Source organism: Balaenoptera acutorostrata, chromosome X, assembly GCF_949987535.1.
Source record: "Balaenoptera acutorostrata chromosome X, mBalAcu1.1, whole genome shotgun sequence".
Taxonomy (NCBI): domain Eukaryota; kingdom Metazoa; phylum Chordata; class Mammalia; order Artiodactyla; family Balaenopteridae; genus Balaenoptera; species Balaenoptera acutorostrata.
The window spans coordinates 12737197-12758480 of record NC_080085.1 but is presented as its reverse complement, the minus strand read 5'-3'; the positions used below and the strand labels follow the sequence as shown (position 1 = coordinate 12758480).

At 41.0% G+C, this 21284-nt stretch overlaps 1 protein-coding gene across 5 annotated transcripts in view; it reads right to left on the bottom strand.

The window, feature by feature from the left end:
* Positions 1-15107, bottom strand: part of BMX (BMX non-receptor tyrosine kinase) — a 47892-nt gene extending 32785 nt beyond the window's left edge. For 4 of the 5 annotated variants that reach the window (XM_057537512.1, XM_057537514.1, XM_057537515.1 and 1 more), the window contains exons 1-5: positions 15002-15107; positions 6925-7071; positions 5989-6093; positions 3921-4002; positions 1847-1966 (exon numbers count right to left, since the gene is read on the bottom strand). In XM_057537512.1, coding sequence (XP_057393495.1) covers positions 1847-1966; positions 3921-4002; positions 5989-6093; positions 6925-7071; positions 15002-15004 — 457 coding nt within the window. In that variant the 5' untranslated portion in view covers positions 15005-15107. Of the gene's footprint in view, positions 1-42; positions 946-1846; positions 1967-3920; positions 4003-5988; positions 6094-6924; positions 7072-15001 lie in introns of those variants that run through there. The other variant, XM_057537516.1, reaches the window with a different exon arrangement.
* Positions 15108-21284: the final 6177 nt, after the last annotated feature.

Below are 21284 nucleotides of genomic sequence, written 5' to 3'. Positions count from 1 at the left end.
CTCCCGTTGTTAGGATACTTGTTGGTTTTTCTTTCTACTCACACATGTAGATAGGCATCCAGGTTGTGAAGGTGAAGCCATTGTATGCCTTATAAGTGGGGTCGCCATATGGTTTATTGACTCAGCTGGAACATTTCTGACAGTGATGGGTAGGCTTTTAATAATTATGCCTGGTCCCCAGCTGCAGGATGAGATTGTCCCAAACAAATTGGGATGTATGGTCAACTTATTTATAGGCCATATATACCTTGGACAGAGGATGGTCCATGACATTTTGGAAACAGAAGGAAGCAAAGATGCCCAACTGTTCCCTTCCTAGTAGATGTGCCTGCGGGCTGCCTTGTAGCTCAGCAGAGGAGGAGGCCGAGGGAAGAAGTTACACTTAGGCAGACAGACTATGTCACAGCTGTCTGCAAGCCATGACATCTCTACTACATTCTGTAGTTTTCTTCAGAGGCCGGCAGAGAGCCTTTGGCCCCCAGGACACATGGCAGGTGCCATCCAGACAGAGCCCAGGAAGATAATCCCAAGGCAGTGCTCTCTCTGGCCTGTTTTCCTGCTCTTTCCCAGGGAGTTAGGGCAAAGTCAGAGCTGGAATCTGGCCTGCTGAGTAATAATGCTGACCATAGACAGAGTCATTGGGGTAAATGATTAATGCTGTATGGAGACATTACTCTCTGGCCCTTCACACTGGAGGGAAGATACACGCACAGTTCATTCTGTATAATTCATTAAATCATTACAATTCATGAGTATAAAGGGCAATGTGATCTAATTAAGATGAATAAATATTCATTGTATAGTTTAATTGAGATGGGAAATACAATGAATATTTAGTCACTGATTCTGTTGTAAAATTACCCATAGTATTAACACGATTGTCGGGGGTCAATACTATTGTGGGGTGAATTTGAATAATATTTCACGTCCTTGTTTTACAGTTCCTGAAGTTGTTATCATGCAACTGATCTCATTTAATTCTTTAAAGTCATTATAGTCCAAGCATATTTTGTCCAGGCTGGTAAAACTGTTACCAAAATAAGTTCTCCTTCTTATTTATCAACAACTTCATGTTGTTAAGCAACGATAAACTTCTAAAATATATGACTGCTTCATGTAAGTATCCTGGTGATAGAATGGGGCCCCGTAGGGCACAAGCAGAAAACAACATAATTCTTTCCCTCCATTAGCCCTTCAAAGCCACTCAGTGGGCTTTCTGTTCCTGGACAAAGTCTCAGGCAGATTTCTCTGGGAATATAACTCTGGATAGAATCCGATTGCACGTAAAGCAAACCCTACACTACTTTCTGTGATGTTATTAAGAAATCAGCAAACATGTACAGAATGGCAAACCACTTTAAATATATCTGAAAACTTGGCCATCCATCATTTTGGTATATATGGCGATTAAAAGTGTTACTTAAATTTTATCCTTGGACATATTTTTGAAAAGAATGTTGGTTTTTTAAGTTTATGATGTTAGTTTGTGAACCATGGTGATATGTTCACCACGTTCTACCCATCTGGAGTTTATCTTCAACCAGGAAGAATTTTGGGAGGAAATAAACAGCTCCTTGCTTGATTTATGATTTCCATTTAAAAATATTTCTCATGACATGAATGAATGGCAGATGTTCCTATTGTTATTATTTTAAGGAACATGACTCAGATGGCCCTGGAATTAGATTTCATTTGCTAGATATCATGTTCGAAGCTGGATATTCATGATGCTGACCAATCTGGCACATCTTGTTTTCCTGAACTGGCGAGCTGTTCTGGCATTTGCCAGGTTTGCCTAAAGGGCCTCGTCCACCCAGGGTCCAGCCCGACAGAGGGGTCACATTACATGCTTCCCAGAGAGTACATCCTGGGGCCGCTTTGCAACTCTGCTGGCAGCACAGGAACTTCCCGTACACGAAGAACCCACTGTGGTACTTGATCAGCAGATGAGGGTTGCCCCTTATCTCTGGGGAGCAGGCAGGAAGAAAACATAGCATGAGTAAACGTTGGCCCAAGAGAAGAAACACATTCAGTAAGTGCTGTTATCATAAAACAATGAAAACCTCATTTTGCTAGCAACCAGGCTAAGAGCAAATGGTTCCCAAAGGATGTAAGTCTTTCACTCAGGAGTTAAAAAGCCAAAAAGAAAAGTCTAATCATGTTTTAGTAGGAACAACACAATAACTTATATCAGTCTTAAAAAAAAAAACTGCTAGAAACTACATATACGCATCAGCTTGGTGTTAGGATTTTAGAGTAGGACTAGATCTTAGCAAGAAGAAAAGTTTCCAATAAACATATACTCCCCCCGCTTCTGCTTTTTATTTTGAAACATTTCAAATGTGCAGAAAAGTTGCAAGAATAGTGCAGTGAATGTCCATATACCCTTCACACAGACTCACCAACTTTTAACTGTTTGCCACATTTGTTTCATCTCATTTTCTCTCTGTACATACACATTATTATTATTAAAATTTTTTATCATTATTATGTTTTGCTTAACCATTTGAGAGTAAGTCACAGATATCATGACCTAAATAATGTCATCCATAACTACTTTAGCATGTAACTTCTGTTAACAAGGACATTTCCTTACATAACTGTAATACAATTATCAAATTCAAGAAATTTAACACTGATACCATACTGTTACTTAATATATATTTTGTATTAAAAAATTTTCCAGTTATTCCAATAATACCCTTTGTAATCACTCACTTTTTCTGTTGGAGGATCCAATCTAGAAACACACATGGCATTTAGATTTCTAGTTTTTCTTGAGCTAGAACAGTTCCTCATCCCTTCTTGGTCTTTCGTGACTTTTGACCTGTTTCCACTAAGGAGTAAACGGTTTATGGGGCTACTTTTCTAGGAATATGTGCATATTTAAAAAAACCATGTTGTTTTCTCTTACCTGGACCACTTGCTTCTCCTACAGAATAGGTTGCTAAACCCTTTCATACAAAGGGAAAATTAAGCCCTATGAGTGAAAAAGGATGTATTTGCATTGAAGTAGAGTAGGTGGTTGTCTAAGTGGTGTAATTTGAGGGGTAGTGAGAAGAGCCCGAATCTAAAACTTAAATGAAGTAAAATCTTCCCCCATCTGGGAGCTTAATATCTGAAATTCCACCAATAGAGTCACTCGTTTGAGTTAAATACTGTCCTCACACCATTACCCACCTTTAAAATAAAAATATCATAGGGAGAAACATCATAGTGCCAAATTAGTAATAATTTTCTCTCTTCTGTCAAAGGTTGTTACCAGGGCAGCCTAAGAATCACTAAATAAATGTTTCATGAAATTCCCAGTTTTGCCTGGCATTTATACTGTACTGTTTAAAAAGTTGGGTTTGGGTAATTGAATTATGTGTTCTCCGTAATTAGGTATGTGACGTTTGCCTTGTCTGTTTAATTTCACTTATCTGAAAAATGGAGAATAGTATTATTACCCCTTGCCGTAGAGTTGTCAAGAGGATTACCTAAGAAAATGTTTTACGAGTACTTGACACAGTAGCTGGCAAATGATAAGTATTAGTAAGTATTAGATATAATTTTCTGTAAATATCCAAAGCACAGTAGCTACGGGACCCAAGAGAGAGCCCCATGAGGATCTAGACTTTGCTCTGATAAAGGCAAGCGCAGTGGGTGGAGAGCAGGTAGTCTGGCTTCCTCCTAGCTGTGGGGAAGGCACAATAGCCAGCTCTGTGCTGGGCAGGAAAGGAAATGCGATCCCCAGGCTTCCTCTAGGTAACAAAGAGAATGCAAAACAAGGATGAGTGCAGCACATTCTCTGAGGTTGGTAGGAAAATCAACAGATTTCTCTATCGGCGTTAGGCCCTTTTACTGCCATATCTTTCCTCCACTAAGCCTCAAAAGAGCCCAGTCAGAGACTCCCTTTGGTGACATTTTTTAAAAATTACCTTTTTGTAATGCTTTCAACCACTGACTTCGGCTCTCTTCATTTGATGCATACACATAGAGAAGTCCATCTTTATAGACAATCTGGAAAGGAAAAGATTTAGTGCATTTAGATATAATTGTGTAATAGTTCACTCTGGTACAACTACAAATTTTTGTTATCCAAGAGAAACACTGAGTTTGCCTATATAATACACATTAGCTCTGGAATTCGATTTTAAAAATCTAGTTATTTTTATCCTCCACCCCTCAATTTATTTTATCCCAGACACCTCTACACTTTGGAAAATCACAGCAATGATGCATCTGACAGCAGTGAACATTGAGGCCTCAGCAGGAATGCCCTGGACCGTGGGGAATTATAAAAGTATAAAATGTTAGACATTACAGGTGTCTTAGAAGTGTTCCGGTCTATCCACCAACCCAGTGCATGACTGTCTTTATAGCCCACTGGAAAATGTTTATCTGCTCTATCCTTGAAAATATGTTCAGGGATAGAATGTCCTTTATTTTTGCTATGCCATCCTTGCCAATTTCCATTCATTCTGATCATTATATGGTTCATGCTTATATTGAGTGAAAATATGTCTCCCTGTTACTTTACTCCCTTGGGTCATGTCCCACCCTTGGAATCCCCAGTATAAATCATTTTCTATTCCTTATGATACTTGGTGAAATGTTTAAACATTCCAATGTCTTGCCCAGATCCTTCTCTAGTTTATTCAGCGTTTGTGGGTAAACAATACAGACCATTTACTAAATACCAACTAGTTTCTGGGCTCTTTCCTAGATAATTTAACATTTTAATTCCCTTTCAAGTCTATAAAAATATATGATTATGCCCACTTTGCAAATGAAGAAACAAACTCAGAGAGATGTTGAGAATGTTGTCTATGGTTACACAAATATAAGCAATGGGGCTAGGAGCTCTGTGGTGTTCCAAAGCTCATGTTCTTTTGAGTATTCCATGCCGTGGTGATACTCATTTGAAGCATCTTCCATGAGCACACGCTCCTCCGGTTTTTCCCAACTGGGCAATGTTCTTTTTTTTTTTTTTTTTTTTTTTTAAAGTGGGAAGTATGGACTGTTCACTGACTGGATTATTTTATTTTATTTCATTTTTTGGCCACTGTTCCCTCATACTAGCACAGGGTAGTCTGACCATTGGAAGAACAGTCTGTCTGTCTCTAGAGCAGAAAGATAAGTGTTCCTGATATAATGAAAGTAGGGCAGGTGTTAGAACAAGTCACTCCCGTGGGGTACTGTAGGCACCCTCTCCATAGGAGACCAGTGTTTGAAATACTTCAGGGTAAACTTCAAACTCCTTAGCGTGCTGTGCAAAGGCATTCATGATATGGCCCCGGCTGCCTCTGCAGGCTCGTCCCTCACTCTTTCATGGGGCTGCTTAATGCTAAGCACCACCTGGATTTCTCCAAACGTGCCATACTGTTTCACCTACCAGGGTCTTGACATCGGCTGTTTCTTTGGTTTCGCTGCCCTTCCTGTTTTTGCTGGGCTAAACTCCCATTGTCCTTCCCAACCTGAGTGTCACCTCCAACAGGAAATCTCCCTGACCTCTTGGAGTGAGAAGTGCAGCTTCTCCTTTCTGGGACACCATGGCTACGCTGCCACCTTCGTCTTAACACCCACCTCCCTGCATTATAATGCTCTGTAAATGCCTTGGGGACAGGGATGGCATTTTATTCCTGATAGCGTGCCTAGTACCTTGTAGCATATTGGAAATGCTCCGCAGTGTTTGATGAAAGAGATCATCAGACCCCAAGGCAAGTCAGACCACTAAGGCTTACACACTCATCTATCTTTCTCTCCCGCTAGGGAAGGCAGCTTGGTGGATAGAATTTTAGCAAACTGCCCCAATCCTATCTGGGGATGTTCCAAATTCAGAGAGAGGTTGAGAATGCTCTCTATGGTTACACAAATATAAGCACCTGCCATCATCTTAATGAATCATTTAGCAACATCTTTCTTTATCCCCCCAATACTGAGTTCATAATAGAAAATATTAAAAGAAGAGCCATCCATCCAATGGAATGTTATCCCTCCCCTTACCTGAAATGGGTACTGTCTCTCCACGGGGGTCTGCTCTTCAAGATTTACTTTCTCCACACATCTGATTTTCTTAATCTCAATTGATCCTTTTCTGCTGCCTCTTTTCTGAATTAAAAGGAAAATGTAAGATGCCTCACGTGATATACAGTGGTGCACAAAGAACAGAATCAAGTTAACGTTACACTTAGGAGGGAGATTGGGAGATGAGGTGGGCACGTGAGAATCATTCCAATTATTCCATAATAGTCAAAATCCAATGATGAGAGAATATATTTTTCGAGTGTGGACATAAACTCCTCCAAAAGCAAGTCTTCAAGCAGCACTTAATTTTTTTTGATAATCTTGAAACACATTTCAAATCACCTGCCATATGGTTAATCTATTCAGGAAAATTAAGCATCTTCATCTTGGTTCAATTTTATGACAGTATTTCAGTATTTCTACTGTGATAGAATTCTCAGCTGCACAGAAATAGTCTTATTTCCAGCATTTGTTAAGACAGGGTTTCTCATCTTCAGCACTATTCGGGGCCAGATCATTCTTTGTGGCGGGGCCAGCCTGGGCACTGTAGGATGTTTAGCTGCGTCCCTGGCCTCCACCCACTCGATGCCAGTAGCAGACTGCCCCCCTCCCCCAATGATGACAACCAAAAATGTCCCCAGCCATTGCCAAGTATCCTTTGGAGGGCAAAAATACCCCCAGTTGAGAACCACTGTTCTAAAGTTACAATTTGCCTTAGTAAAGTTAAGCAATGTTTGAAAATGCTTTATCTTGAATTAATTATAACTTGGCTAAGAAAAGACAATGTGATAAGTGAGTGCAAGTTGATTTTTACTGTGTTCGCTAAGAAACCTGATGTTTCCTTATATTAAGCACTTTGTGGAGACTTGAGAAAAATAAGTAGCATTAAAAACAATGAAATAAATAGGGTCTTACCATTTTGTCATATTCATAGTAGGAGAGGTTTGTTTTGGTCAAAACAAAAAGCCGCTCTTTGTAATTATTGGGTGACATTTTCTTCTTTTGCTGTGACCTTTTGAGAAGAAGTTCTTCTAGAATGGATTCTGTGTCCATATTGTCGTCCTAAATAAAATAAAATGATTAGAATGAATGTTGGCAGCATCTAGCTAGGTTGTCTTTTAGCTTTCATAATTTTTATTCAACTATTTCTCATTAACGGATAATATAAATAGTTTTTTAAAATTAGATTTAACAGTATAGAGGAAAATGCAATGAAGCAGGCTCTTAAACACACACATTCCTGCACTTTTTTCCTACTGCCTTGGCTTTGATGTGTTTAAATACGTTGCTATTTTTATAGCATTTTATGCATTGTACTCATCTCCCACTTTGGATCATAAATTCACCATCTTCACACTACCTTCCAGACCACCATGTCAAAATTCTCCTCTTTCCTTAAACATTCTATGGACGTTTGTTGAATTGAATCAAATATCATCCAACTTTAAACAATCTGAACTCCAGACAGTTCACCGTGTCTGAAGCAACTGATCAACTGAAACTTCTCTCCACTAATGGGGCCAGTTGTTGGACCAAATTATCCAAACCACTGTGAGACTCTGATATTGTTGTAAATGACACCACAGTCCCTGAACATGATCAGATCTTTAGCATAAAGGACTTGGGTATAATTTTCACTATTTCTGAGCATAAAACATTTTCAAAAGCTATCAAAAGAGATTTAAAAGAACTGAAAGAATTGGTGCTTCATAAACTAAAAACACTCTTGCTTTTACTTCCAAAACTGCATTAAACATTAAAAGTTAAGATATTTCTGGAAAATAAATGCATTCATTTTCTGGTTCTACTAAGACTGTTGCTTCAACCCTCTGTCTGATATCAGGTCTGGTAATGAAAAGGAATGCTAAGCAGTCGGCTACAAGAGGCCAACTTCCTTATGTTCTTCTTTGCTTTGTGAAATCACATGGTTATTAGCAGTCAGATGCCCAATCATTACTATCTTTCTTTGTTTATTGATAATCTGAAGGTAATTAACTTTACTCACCTTAATTTCGATAGAGCTGAAGAAGTGTGCTTGTAGGTCTTTAACTCTCAAGCTCTAGGCAAAAAGTCACTGCTCTGAGACACCCCACTCATTTTCCCTCTGGCTATGCCAGGGTCATGCATTAAAAAGAAGATATTTGCATCCTATTTGTCACTTGATCAGGAAGCAGCCACACCGTCACTAATGGGCATGGCCCCAGAGTATGATGGGCCCACTATGGTAGGAGTGGAAGAAAGGGAGACTAAGAAACTCTGCTTGGCATTGAATAAACCATGGTCAGGCCCAGCCAGTTTCCCTCGTGACATAGGCCACACCACTGTAAAAATGGGAATCAAGCAAATCAGCTTTTATTATTTATCTACATAGATCAGGCAATTATTTATTAAAACCTCAAATGTTCTCCAAGGGCATTGTTCGTCTCCTAGGCAGAAGTAGTAGAAATCTTAGCCATTAAATATAATAAAGTCTTGACCACTTTTTGCTTTGAATATTGTTTTATCTGGAAAAAAAGTATAATTCTTTTGTGAAAGTAGAATGGGTTTCTTTTTGAGCCCAATGAGTGCTATTCTCCATGGCCACTGGTTTCTTTGTCCTGGACTCAAAGATGAGGCAGAGATCAGGGCACAGTCAACCCAGCCGGCCCTGGGAAGGCAGGGAGCACGCCTCCCTTCACCTTTGCCTCCGTGGTAACCTCTACGCACACGCCTGTTCAGATAAGATTATTTTCTACACCCATAGTCTATGGCCGGAAGAGGATTTGCTTGAACACTTATTGAAACTCTGGAAGGTCTACTTTTTGTGAGTTAAAGTCCCCTTTGGAGGAGCCATATCACACTGGGCAGAGGTGTAGGGAACTTTTTGCCTTTTAAATTTCTCCATGAAAAAAATTAACTAACAAAGCAGAAAGAGAACACTGTGAAAACTCTTGTCAAATGTCTTTTACATCCACAGCTAAAACATTCCTCCTCAAAGCAGAGTGGTAGTTAAATAGATCTGGTTAGTTGAATACCAAGTTAACTTTTCAACATTTTTTTTCAGACGCTGAATCAATTTGTAACATTAAGAGCACTGTTTTAAAAATGCAAATCCCAATGTCCAAGGTAGAACACAGCCCTTCTCGTACTACATGATGATACACATGCTTCTCTGTTTATAGAACTTGCACATTCATCACATGAAGAATGGTTTCTTGGGGAATTTTATCTAAAAAATTAATATGATGAGCCACAGAAACCACTGACAAATGAAATTCACAAAGTCGCTTCTGTATATTGAAGGGAAGAAGGACATTGAGTAGAAAGGAAGGTACCGAGTCCTCAAGAACATTTTCTAATAAATCTCCAAGAGTTTATACACATCGTTGCATCTAATGAAATATAATTTGTCAAATTTTAACAAAAATGTTTATTCCAAATCCTGCCCTTTGTGAATTTTTTGGCTTTCATTTTTAAAATCATATGTGATATATGTTTATTCGACAAAAGCAAGAACTACAGACAAGCAAAAGAAAACTGTTAACATTTTGGTGAACATACCTTTAGATTTTTTTCAAATTACACATGCAGGTGTTTATTTTCACAAAAATGAGTTCACATGCTGTGCATACGCGTCTGTAATCTATGGCTCTCATGTCACAAACACCTGGAGCCACCTGCCTCTGAGGTCCTTCAAAGTTCCGCTCCCTAAGCTGGACTCCAGCGCATCCTAACAAAGTTAAAAAACCCTGTTTTGATGACTCACACTTTTGTCATCTCCCGATCAGTTTCTTCTGAGACAATACTTGGTTCCTGATCAAGTTTGGACCTGCCTTTCTCCTTCTATCTGCTTCTGTCCCTTCCTTGTACTTCCCTCTTCTCCTAGAGTAGCCTAGATTCTAAACTGAAGGCATGTCTATGGTGAGGACTAATTTTTAGAAATGGAACGTCTCTCGCCTTGTATTAGGACAATAAGTCAACAGGGCTCCAGGGCCACTGTTCACTCAACCGCCTGTCCAGCGACTAGCAAACTCGGCTCTGCCTACCCACATTTAAGGGAAATTCAGTTGGGAAGGTTTTTTTTGTTTTTTGTTTTTTGTTATTTTTTTTAAAATTTTATTTATTTATTTATTTATGGCTGTGTTGGGTCTTCGTTTCTGTGCGAGGGCTTTCTCTAGTTGCGGCAAGTGGGGGCCACTCTTAATCGCGGTGCGCGGGCCTCTCACTATCGCGGCCTCTCTTGTTGCGGAGCACAGGCTCCAGACGCGCAGGCTCAGCAATTGTGGCTCACGGGCTTAGTCGCTCCGCGGCATGTGGGATCTTCCCAGACCAGGGCTCGAACCCGTGTCCCCTGCATTGGCAGGCAGATTCTCAACCACTGCGCCACCAGGGAAGCCCCTGTTTTTTTTTTTTTAATAAACAAAATAAAATTCGATCCTAAAGCTAGAAACCAGAAATCTATTTCCATAGAGAAGCTGGTGCGGTTTGGCTGGACACTAATATATCACTACCTACATAGAATAGATGCATCAATTTGCTTACCAAATAGCTCAGGCTGCCTATTTCCATAAACACATGAGACTAGAAAGATTAAAGTGCAGGGGAGGCCAAAAAAAAAAAAAAAAACTGTCAGAAATCAGTACAGTATTTTCTATAAGGAAGTCAGCAACCATTGTGTAACTTTTAAACATAAATGGTGCATGCTAAATTAACCAGACTTGGAATCACTGTGGTTACTTAGCATTTATAAGGAAACGATATCATGAGAGTAAGGAGTTGAAGCCTGCACATCTATTCAGCACACTTGATGTTGGGCCTACAGTGTGCTTGAGTGACAATGAACGGGTTTGAGAGATGGTTTCAGTAGCTCAGGGATATGCAAGCTTGCTGACTTCTGGTAGCCTCAGAAGCCTTCGAAGAGGTGATAGGACTGCCACTCATGCACTGTCACCCTGACCAAGCCCCTTCCGTGCTGTAAATGTTAGTTTTCTCACCTGTAAAATGAAACGGGTAACAGCTCTTTCACTTTATGTGACTTAAATGAGAAACTTTATGTGAAAATACTGGGCACGCTATGGGTACCCATAATTTATTTATGATTAAAAGAGAAAAAGGTGGAGAGAAACAACTCAAGTTAGAGAGGAGTCCTTACTCTTTGCTACGAAAGGCCCGAGGAAGGAAAAGTTATTATTTTTCTTAAGATAATTGAGAAAGATATTATGGAAGGGAGGGCATTCAAATTGGACCTTGAAGGATGTAAGTGATCGCGGTGATGATAATCCTGGCTAACATTTAAGGAGGGCTCACCAAGTGCCAGGTGCTCTTTAAAGAACCTTAAAAAGATGCATTTGTTTACTGGTCACAACCGCCCTATGGGGTAGGCCATAAACAGCCCCATCCTGTGGGGTAAGTTGTAACAAAGCCCCCCTACTGGGTAGGTTGCAACATCATTCCCTGCTTACAGCTGATGACGCTCTCACAGATAAGTAAACCGCCCAGGCCGCACTGCAAGTGCGCAGGAGCTGGGGTCTGAATCCAGGCAGTCTAACTCCATAGCCCATATTCATTTTATTTTATGTTGGAGAAATTTAAAAAAAATGTTTAATTGAAGTATAGTTGATTTACAATATTATATTAGTTTCAGGTGTACAGCATACTGATTCAATATTTTTTAGATTATATTCCTTTTAAAGTTATTACAAAACAATGGCTCTATTTCCCTGTGCTGTACAATATATCCTTGTTGCTTATCCATTCTTTTTTATTGAAGTATAGTTGATTTACAATATTGTGTTAGTTTCAGGTGTAGAGCACAGTGATTCATATATATATATATTCTTTTTCAGATTCTTTTCCCATCTAGGTTATTACAGAATATTGAGTAGAGTTCCCTGTGCTATACAGTAGGTCCTTGTTGTTTATCTATTTTATATATAGTAGTGTGTATATGTTAATCCCAAACTCCTAGTGTATCCCTCCCTGCCCTTTCCCCTTTGGTAACCATAAGTTTGTTTTCTATGTCTGTGCCCAGCCCATATTCTTGACCACAACGCAGATGTTAGAGAAGGATATGCCAGCTGTGTGACGCTCCTAATCAGAGAAGGCTCTAACCTAAATGTAGGAAGGCAGCCACAGGGTGTCAAAGGTGGTAGGAACCCTAGAAGTCATTTTAGAGATGCAACACTGAGCCCTGGCAGCCTAGGTGACTTAGCCAGAATCGCGACACTGTGACTAGAGAGACACAGCCCAGGGAGCCAGATTACTGGTGTCCTGCCTGGGACACTTGCCCACACCATCACGGCAATAAATACACTAAAAGAGATCTATGTGTTCAGCTAAATGTATGATAGCCTTGCTAAAGCCTGTGGTCTGGTAGAACTAGGCATAAATTTGAGCCTTACCAGATACACGCAAGGGAGCCTTTATTGGAAATATCAGAAAGCCGTGACCTATAAATAATCTTTCAGCAGGAACTTCTAAAGCAGTGTTAAGTAGCAAAACTCTAGCCCACGTTTTGAAAATAGGTAAGAACATACAACCTCAGAAGTTGGAATAAATTCTAAGTGGTGCAGAAGGGGAGCAGGAGTCAAGAAAGGAAGGGAGAAAGGTATGTATAGTTAATTGGGTCCATTGGATAGTTCCCTCAATTAAAATGTATGTTCCCTGACTGGCTCAGGATGGTGCCTTTAAAGCTTTATTTTTTAGAGTTGAGAGGTGAGGGTAGCAATTCCTTACCCCTTTATTTGATTTGGTTATCCTCCCTTACTTTACATATCATTTACCTAAGATTTTGATAAGTGTCAAGATATTAAAATAATACATGTGGTGGGAGGGCAGTGGAGCGGGGAGGGCGGGAAGGAAAGGGAAGACGCTCCAAGTGCGGACTGGGATGGGGGCTCCGAAAGCCAAAATGGTGGACCTGTGGCAAACTTGACCTTCAGATATTTGCCAAAGGCCAGGCCTGCTTACCTTCCTGCTAAATAACTGAACAAAATATGATGGTAAGTTAAACAGGAACAGAAAGCTTAACTCAGAATCAGGTCAAGTGGTTCAAAAATATAACTCTTAAGATGCTGGCCAAAGACAAATACCAGCTCCACAGAACCTGACAAATCCCCGTTTCATAGGACATTTTGCAGGCGAGAGAAAGTTACAGTTGATCTCGGCATGATACGGACAGAAATCCTTTAACATTGACACTTGAATCCAGCATTTTGAAACACCATACCTTGGTTGCTCCAAAATGAATTTATGGAAAGCACACACTTTAGGAAGCCATTTTTGCACAGAGAATGCCAATGCCTTTCCTGTTAGAGCTAACATTTGCTTTTGGTGTGAAATTCATCTTCAGTGCCTCATAGAGCTTTGCTAAGCCCTTTCCTTCTTTTCAGCAGCCTCTTTCCTTCCGCTCCCTCCCCTCTGCCCAGCGCACCCCTCTGGGCACCTTCCTTAGAAGAAAAGCAAAAAGTGATAAATTCACGTCCTAATACCTCATGCTGAATTAGTTTAACACAACACTGCTAAGGATACAGGTTGGTGTGGACAAAAGCACCAAGCTTTGGTGGGTTCAAATCCCTGCCCTGTCTCTATGCAACGCGGCATGTTACTTCACCCTGCTGAACCTCAGCTTCCCCATCTGTAAAGGGAGTAAAACAACAGCCACCTGAAAGGGTTATGAGGAGTCGAGAGAAAATGGCGGTACAATGCCTAGCACCCTAGTAGATGTTCCAGAAACCTGTACCCCTTCCCCTCATCACTCTGTAGGCAAAGTTTTTAAAAAGACCATAGCAAAGTTTAAAAGCTGGAGACAACGAGATGACCTCAACATAAACTTTTAGTCTTCACCCTCCTTCCCCCAGCCCCCTGGGGATAGGCGATACTGGGAGGGGAAGACTCCGCACGCCTTCTCTAGTCAACAAGCCCCTGCTCCGTGGCTGTTACAACCTTTCAATCCTGGGACTGGTTACCTTAAAATCAGTTTGACTGTGTATCTGTGCCACCGATTTCTACGAATCAGTACATGGATGTTACTCCAAGTGTGGCCCACGGACAGGCAACAGGCAGTAGCAGCCTACCCTGGGCGCTCGTTTGAAATTCGTACTCTCAGATCCCACCCCAGCCCTAGTGCATCAGAATCTGCATTTTAGTGAGATACCCAGGTGACTTATGTGCACACGAGAGTTTGAAAAGCAATGACCTAGACCACATTATAGTTGTACTGCTTTTTAAATCCAATGAAACCATCATGGTCTGCGAGAACTTTCAAAATTCTATGTATGTGGCTGCAACTGTGTGTTCACCTCCCTCCCATCTTTCTACCTCCATCTAGAATACCCGCAGGCCCCTGACTTAGGGGGACTTCAGGAAGCTAAGAATAAATATTCGTAGCAAAAAAAAAAAAAAAACCGTCATAAAGCACAGATAAATAAAAGAAGGCATGACTAACATTTCTTTGTCTTTTTGGGAGCAGTTACGAAGCCAATATGAAAAGTCACAGAAGGACCTATAATGGAAAATAATCTGAAAAAGGATAGATTTATATATATATGTGTATATATATATGTATGACTGAATCACTTTACTGTACACCTGAAACTAACACAACACTCTAAATCGACTACACTTCAATTAAAAAAGTTAATAAAGGGGAAAAAAAGAAAAGTCCTCGAAGGGCAATGGCTTAAGAATAGTATGGAGAAAATCAGCAGAGGAATAGACACAAAGCTAGATCAAGCTGATGGTGATGTACACACAACCCGACAGGTTCCCTGAACGAGATCTTGAGCTAGGAGGGAATTTCCAGTGACTCTTCTATAGCAGGCCCCCGAATGACATGGTCCCATCCAAAGCCCCCAGAGGAGCCCCAGCAATTTCACCTTCATAATTTTGCACTATTTTTCTTAAAGCACCCCCCTCCCCCCAAGTTTGTGAACTTCAGGCTCTACAACACCCAGATCCGAACCTATTTTCCTGTAGGACATGACACTGTAGAGCCACCTGCCCTTCCACGCACCATTTTGCCTGGCTCTGCTGCCCGGGTCCACGGCGGTGAGGTCGCTCTGCTCTTGTAGGGACACAGCCGCAGCTGTCCTGCTTCCAGCAGCCGCAAATTGCCTCACATTTTCCCGGCTGCTGGGTCAGAAATGGCTACATTACTCAGTGCCCCCCAAACGTTTATTGTCCTGCAAGGTCTTACACAATCCCACAGGAAACCGCGCTCAACGCTTAGCCAATACTTGTTGACCTGATTGAGCGCAACAAAAACGGAGACAAAAGCATATTTCATAAAGGTTCCAACTTTGATAACTACAGCTCCTGCTTTTCCCAGGCAGCTCTCGGGTACATGTGATAACCTGTCTTTGTTTGGAGAGTTCTGCACTGGAAAGGACGAGAAAACATCTCGGCAAAAGCCCGCTTGTGACGCTGACTTCTCTCACACGAGTCAGGAAACCATGAGGTAACGCCAAAGTGTGCAGAGAATAAGCAATGAAAACTTCAACTCAACACTGGACCGAGGGAGGTCAGAGGATATGAGAGAGAAGGACAATCAAATGATGGAAAAGGAGCACATTTCCACAGCTTAAATTAAGAAATCCAGAAATGGAAGAGAGATGGGTTTGGCTCACGTACCATGCACCAAGAGTGCAGTGAAAGAATGTGATTATCACTTGACTGATTTATGATGATCACTCTAATGATTTATGACATCACAACTTTTAAATTTTATTTTTTATTAAAAAAGTTTTTTATTGAAGTATACTTGATTTACAATGTTGTGTTAGTTTCAGGTGTACAACAAAGTGATTCAGTTATACATACATATATATATATTCTTTTTCCAATTCTTTTCCATTATGGTTTATTACAGGATATTGAATATAGTTCCCTGTGCTATACAGTAGGTCCTTGTTGTTTATCTGTCTTATATACAGTAGTGTGTATCTGTTCATCCCAAACTCCTAATTTATCCCTCCCCCCCTTTCCCCTAGGGTAACCATAAGTTTGTTTTCTATGTCTGTGAGTCACAATATCATGGCTTTATTCATTCTACCGTCTTCTCCAGTGCACACTGACTGTATGCAATCTGTAATAAGTCTAATGACATTTTAGGCTCAGCTATGGATGGCTGAGAAAATTAATCATCCTTTTGGCACGCATTGACACACTATATTAGCTTATAAATTGTTGGCTACTTTAACTTATTTGTAAACGTCTGTGTTGTGATGAAATCTTGGGTGGGCAGAGGATGGTGAAGCCACTGACTTTCACAGAGGTATTCTTTTGAGTGGACACAGGATGAGCATCATTTCTTTTTTTTTTTTTTTAACATCTTTATTGGAGTATAATTGCTTTACAATGGTGTGTTAATTTCTGCTTTATAACAAAGTGAATCAGTTATACATATACATATGATCCCATATCCCCTCCCTCTTGCTGAGCATCATTTCTATTCATTCATTCAGTCTTACTGAGAACCTACCATCTACCAAGCATTCTGTTAGGAGGTCTAGGGACACAGCAGTAAACAGAACAGCGGCAGCCCACATCTTCAGGAGGCTTATGTCCAGTGGAGGAAGGACTACAAGTAAAGATTTAATTACAGTAGAGTGTCTGAAAAATAAATATTTCTATTTGAAACTGGAATTTGGGGAACGACAGAGTCCTTCAGAACAATTCAAAAGAGGAGAAATTACACCCTGATAGCAAATAAATCACTGGTGGATTCCACATAGGTCTCCATCCTCTAGGAATCAAGTAGGCAGTCATTCGAGAAATTGATGGTGAAGCAGAGTGACAGTGGCAAAGCAACTTGGCCAAATAAATTAATTCTACACTCTGCTAATTCACTACCTTTCCCACATGGCGATTTGTATTTACTCTGCTGTTTAAACATGGTAGCATGGCTGAAGATCAATTCTAGAATAAAAAGTCAGTTTAGGGGAGGAGAGGAGGACGTGGCAGAACGCTGAAAACACCTAGGCACGATCTCTTGGGATTCTCATCCCTTCTTGGGGCTTGAAACACTCAAGGGCAGCTGGGAGGAGTGGTTTCCTCTGAGTCAAAATGTCCCAGATTTATGTATTTATTGTATTCATTCACTTCCTCTGCGACTTCTCCGGAACTTTTCTTGGGCTCTGTATTTTCCATGTCTTCAGTCCAATTCTAACTTGTTGTGGCAACCTGCTATTTCCATTATGTGATTTAATTTGCTTGAATTATGGTCTGCGTTGTCACCTCTACCCCGGGAGACCCATTGGAATTTTCTCTGAGCTTCTCTGCGTGAGCTTTTAGCACGCAACAAGTTTGTGCAGGGCTGCAGCATGGGGTGATTTGGCTTCACGATGTAAACAAGCTTGTTCAGTTGGGAGCAGTAGTGCTTACATTTTTAGAACAAGAAAGAACCTGATAGGATCCATTGTGTGTGTGTGTGTGTGTGTGTGTGTGTGTGTGTGAGAGAGAGAGAGAGAGAGAAAGGGAGAGGGAGAGGGAGGGAGAGAGAATGTGTCTGTCTGTGTTTCTTCTGGCTTCGAGTGACGTCTATTTTTCTCTTACTTTAAAATATTCATTTGACTCGTGGCTTTAAACACCATCTATATACTTATGGTTCCAAATTTCAGCCAGGTCCTCTCCCCTGAATTCCAGACTTGTATTCGACTGTCAGTTTGTCCATCTATACTTGGAATATCTAATAACCGTGCCAAACGTAACATGTCCAAAGGTGACCTCCCGACTAACCCCACAAACCAGCTCCTCCTACAGGCTTTCCTTCTCAGCGAAGAGCAAATGTAGCCTTCCAGTTGCTCAGGCCAAAGAATGTGGACTCACCCTTGACTTTTACCCTTCTTTCACACCCAGCATCTGATCCATCACGAAATATGGTTAGCCATATTGTCAAAATATATCCCAAATTTGGCCACTTTTCACCACCCCTACTGCTACCTACTGGTCTAAGTTGCCACCATCCGTCATCTGGAATATTGTGCTCGCCTCCTGCCTGCTCTTCCTGCTTCCACACTTGCCGCCTGCTGTCTGTTCTCCACTGACTAGCCAGAATGATGCTTTCACGTGTAAGTCAAAGCTGGCCACTCCTCCCGTCTGAACTCTCCAATGGTTCCCCTCTTCTGGTCCCCTAGTACTGTCTCTAACATCATCTTATGATTCTTCTACCTCACATTGCCACTCCTACAATATTCTGAGCACCACCTGCCCCAGGGCCTTTGTCCAGGCTGTTTCCTTTACTTGGCAAACCATCACAGACATCTGACTGGTTCGTTTCCTCATCTCCAGGCTCTGCTTCAAATGGCATCTTCCTAATGAGCCCTACCTAGACCATCTTGTTACTACCACACCTCGCTCCACCCAGCACTCCCAATCTCCCTTACTCTGCTCTACTTTTTCTTTTTTTCATAGCACCTAACACCTTAAAACTGACTACATAATTTAGTTATTTATTACCTTTAATATCTGTCTCTCCTCCCTGAGGGGTAAGCCCACAAGGGCTCTGATAGCTTCCCTCTGCAGCCTGAGCTTTTTTCATGGGGATCTCTTCACTGGGGGTGTCACTCCGTCACCTCCTGCTCTCATGTGTCCTGGTGCTAAAATAATCTACTTGGAGGTTGGGATCTGATGTGAATAGTTTACACTTACTGGAATCAAAGATGAATGTGTCATCTCTCCTAAGGATGCTTGCATATTAAACCTCAGGTTCAATGGTGGAACCTGAGGTTTTTCTTCATGAAAGGAGATTGTGAGTGGAGGGTGAGGGTGGACACAGAAAGGTTTGTTTTTTGTTTGTTTGTTTGTTTTTCTTTTTTCTTTTTTTTTTTGGCCATGCTGCACGGCTTATGGGATCTTAGTTCCCTGACCAGGGATCAGACCTTGGCCCTTGGCCGTGAGGGACCGCCAGGGAATTCCCTGTTGTGTGGTTTTGTTGTGCCCTTTCCCGACATCCATGAAATCTTTACACAGACTGTTGGCATTTTATCAATTTCACTCCTGTTTTCTAGTGGAAGGTAAGGATTTGAGGTCTAGATGGGGTTGGCAAACTACTTCCACCACCTGTTTTGGGAAATAAGATTTATTGGAGTGCAGCCACGGTCATCCGTTCACGTATTGGGTGAGGCTGCCCTCCTTCTCCAGCGGCAGAGTTGAGTCGTTGCGACAGAGGCCATATGCCCACAAAGTCTCAAATATTTACTGTCTGGCCTACATAGAAAAAATTTGCCAACTCATGCTCTAGAAGAATCCTGCCAGCTGTGGAAGTGACCTAGTAGCTTGGAATTTAGCTCAACAGCTCAATTCAATAGATCGTCACTGAACTGTATTGTGTACAAGGTGCCAGTTGGAAGCAAAGGAAGTGGGCAAAGGGGAGATCTTTATGGAGCCCTTCCAGCTACGATTCCCACTTCGATTCAAATGATTTTTTCCCAAAACTTTATTATGAATAATTTCAAAATACAGAAAAGTTTTAAAAAAGTATGGTGAACACCCAAACAGCACTAGATTCTACAATTACATTTTATTATATCTGCTTTGTCATCTATCTGTTTATCCACCCTCTATCCATCCATCAGTCCCCCTTATTGGTATTACTACTATTAGTGTTATTATTTGCTGCATTCAAAGTAAGTCACAGACATCAGTGGACTTCATACGTGAACACCTCAGAGTACATAACATCAACTGGAGGATAATTCAAATTAGCCTTTTATTTTATTTATTTTTAGTTATTTTCTTTTTATTGGAGTATAATTGCTTTACAATGTTTTGTTAGTTTCTGCCACACAGCGAAGTGAATCAGCCATACGCATACACACGTCCCCTCCCTCTTGGACCTCCCTCCCACCCCACACCCCATCCCACCCATCTAGGCCATCACAGAGCACCGAGCTGAGCTCCCTGTGCTATACAGCAGGTTCCCACTAGCTAGCTATTTTACACATGGTAGTGTATTTATGTCAAACCTAATCTCCCAGTTCATCCCACCCTCCCCTTCCCACCCTGTGTCCATACGTCTGTTCTCTACGTCTGCCTTTCTATTCCTACCCTGCAAATAGGTTCATCTGTGACATTTTTCTAGATTCCACATATATGCGTTAATATACGATATTTGTTTTTTAGCCTTTTAATTTAACTCCAACCCTGTGATCTTGAAAGCAGCCTTCATTTGGCCAGAAGACACAGTCTTACACAAGCTGAAAACTGAGAAAGGTTATCAGGATAACTGAGGTAAGTATCATTCACCTACATTTCTCCATTTCCCTGGTTCAGAGATGAATCGGCCTTTCAGGGCTGAGAATGTTTTGCATGTGATCAATTCTAGGAAAGTTCTGTGGCTCAAAGGAGAGGGTCATAAGCTATTCTTTTCTGGCACGCTGCCAAAAACCCATGGGAAAGACAATTACGTGTTTCATGCACTGGCTGATCACATGTAGCCTCTGGGTCAGAACCCTGGCCGATGGACCAGACCACATCCATGCAGATTGCTCTCACGAGGGTGGAAACAGGAGTCACGTATACACATCTTTTCTGGATATTTTTGGATGTCCTCGACCACAAGCACATTAATGCCCTTCATAAATGAATGTTTACAAAATAATCAGTCCCTTACTTGGAGACATTTCCTGGGTCCAGAGAGTCTGAATCCCTAATATGGAATATTCTAAAGATATTTGTTATTTAATGAACAGCAGTTACCATGCCCTGGGAGGCAAATTACCGAAACCTGATCAATCTGCAAGAAAGATTTTTTTTTTAAGAAAGATTTTTTGAGTTGACTGCTTGAAGGAGAAAAAAAATTGCAAATGATGAAATGTATAAGATGTCCATATATTTCTATAAAGTATATTTTTGAGAAGAAAGTCAGTCAGTCATCCAGGAGAAGAAAATAAAATTTTGGAATGAGAAAGGAAAACAGATCACATAAAATATGTTGATAACATGAGTGTCTTCAAGGATAACGGTGTTACTGGGAATCACTGAGCGATTGATGGCGTATCTACACGCTCATATATCCAGCTGCCTATTTAGCATCTCCAACTGGATGGCAAATGACAGTGTGAAAAGCGCTCAAAGCTCCATGTATGAAGTCACATTTCTCATCTCAAAAGCCAGCCTTGTTACAGTGAAACATTACATGCTGCATATTCCCTTTGTAAAAATTTGCCCCCCACCTTTGTTTTTCCTCATTTTAAGTCTTCTAGCTTTTCAGGTCTGCTCTTTTTTTCCCTTTTTTTCTGCAGCAGCCCACAAACAGACTTCCCTGCCTTACCCTGACAATGCACGCCCTTGGACTT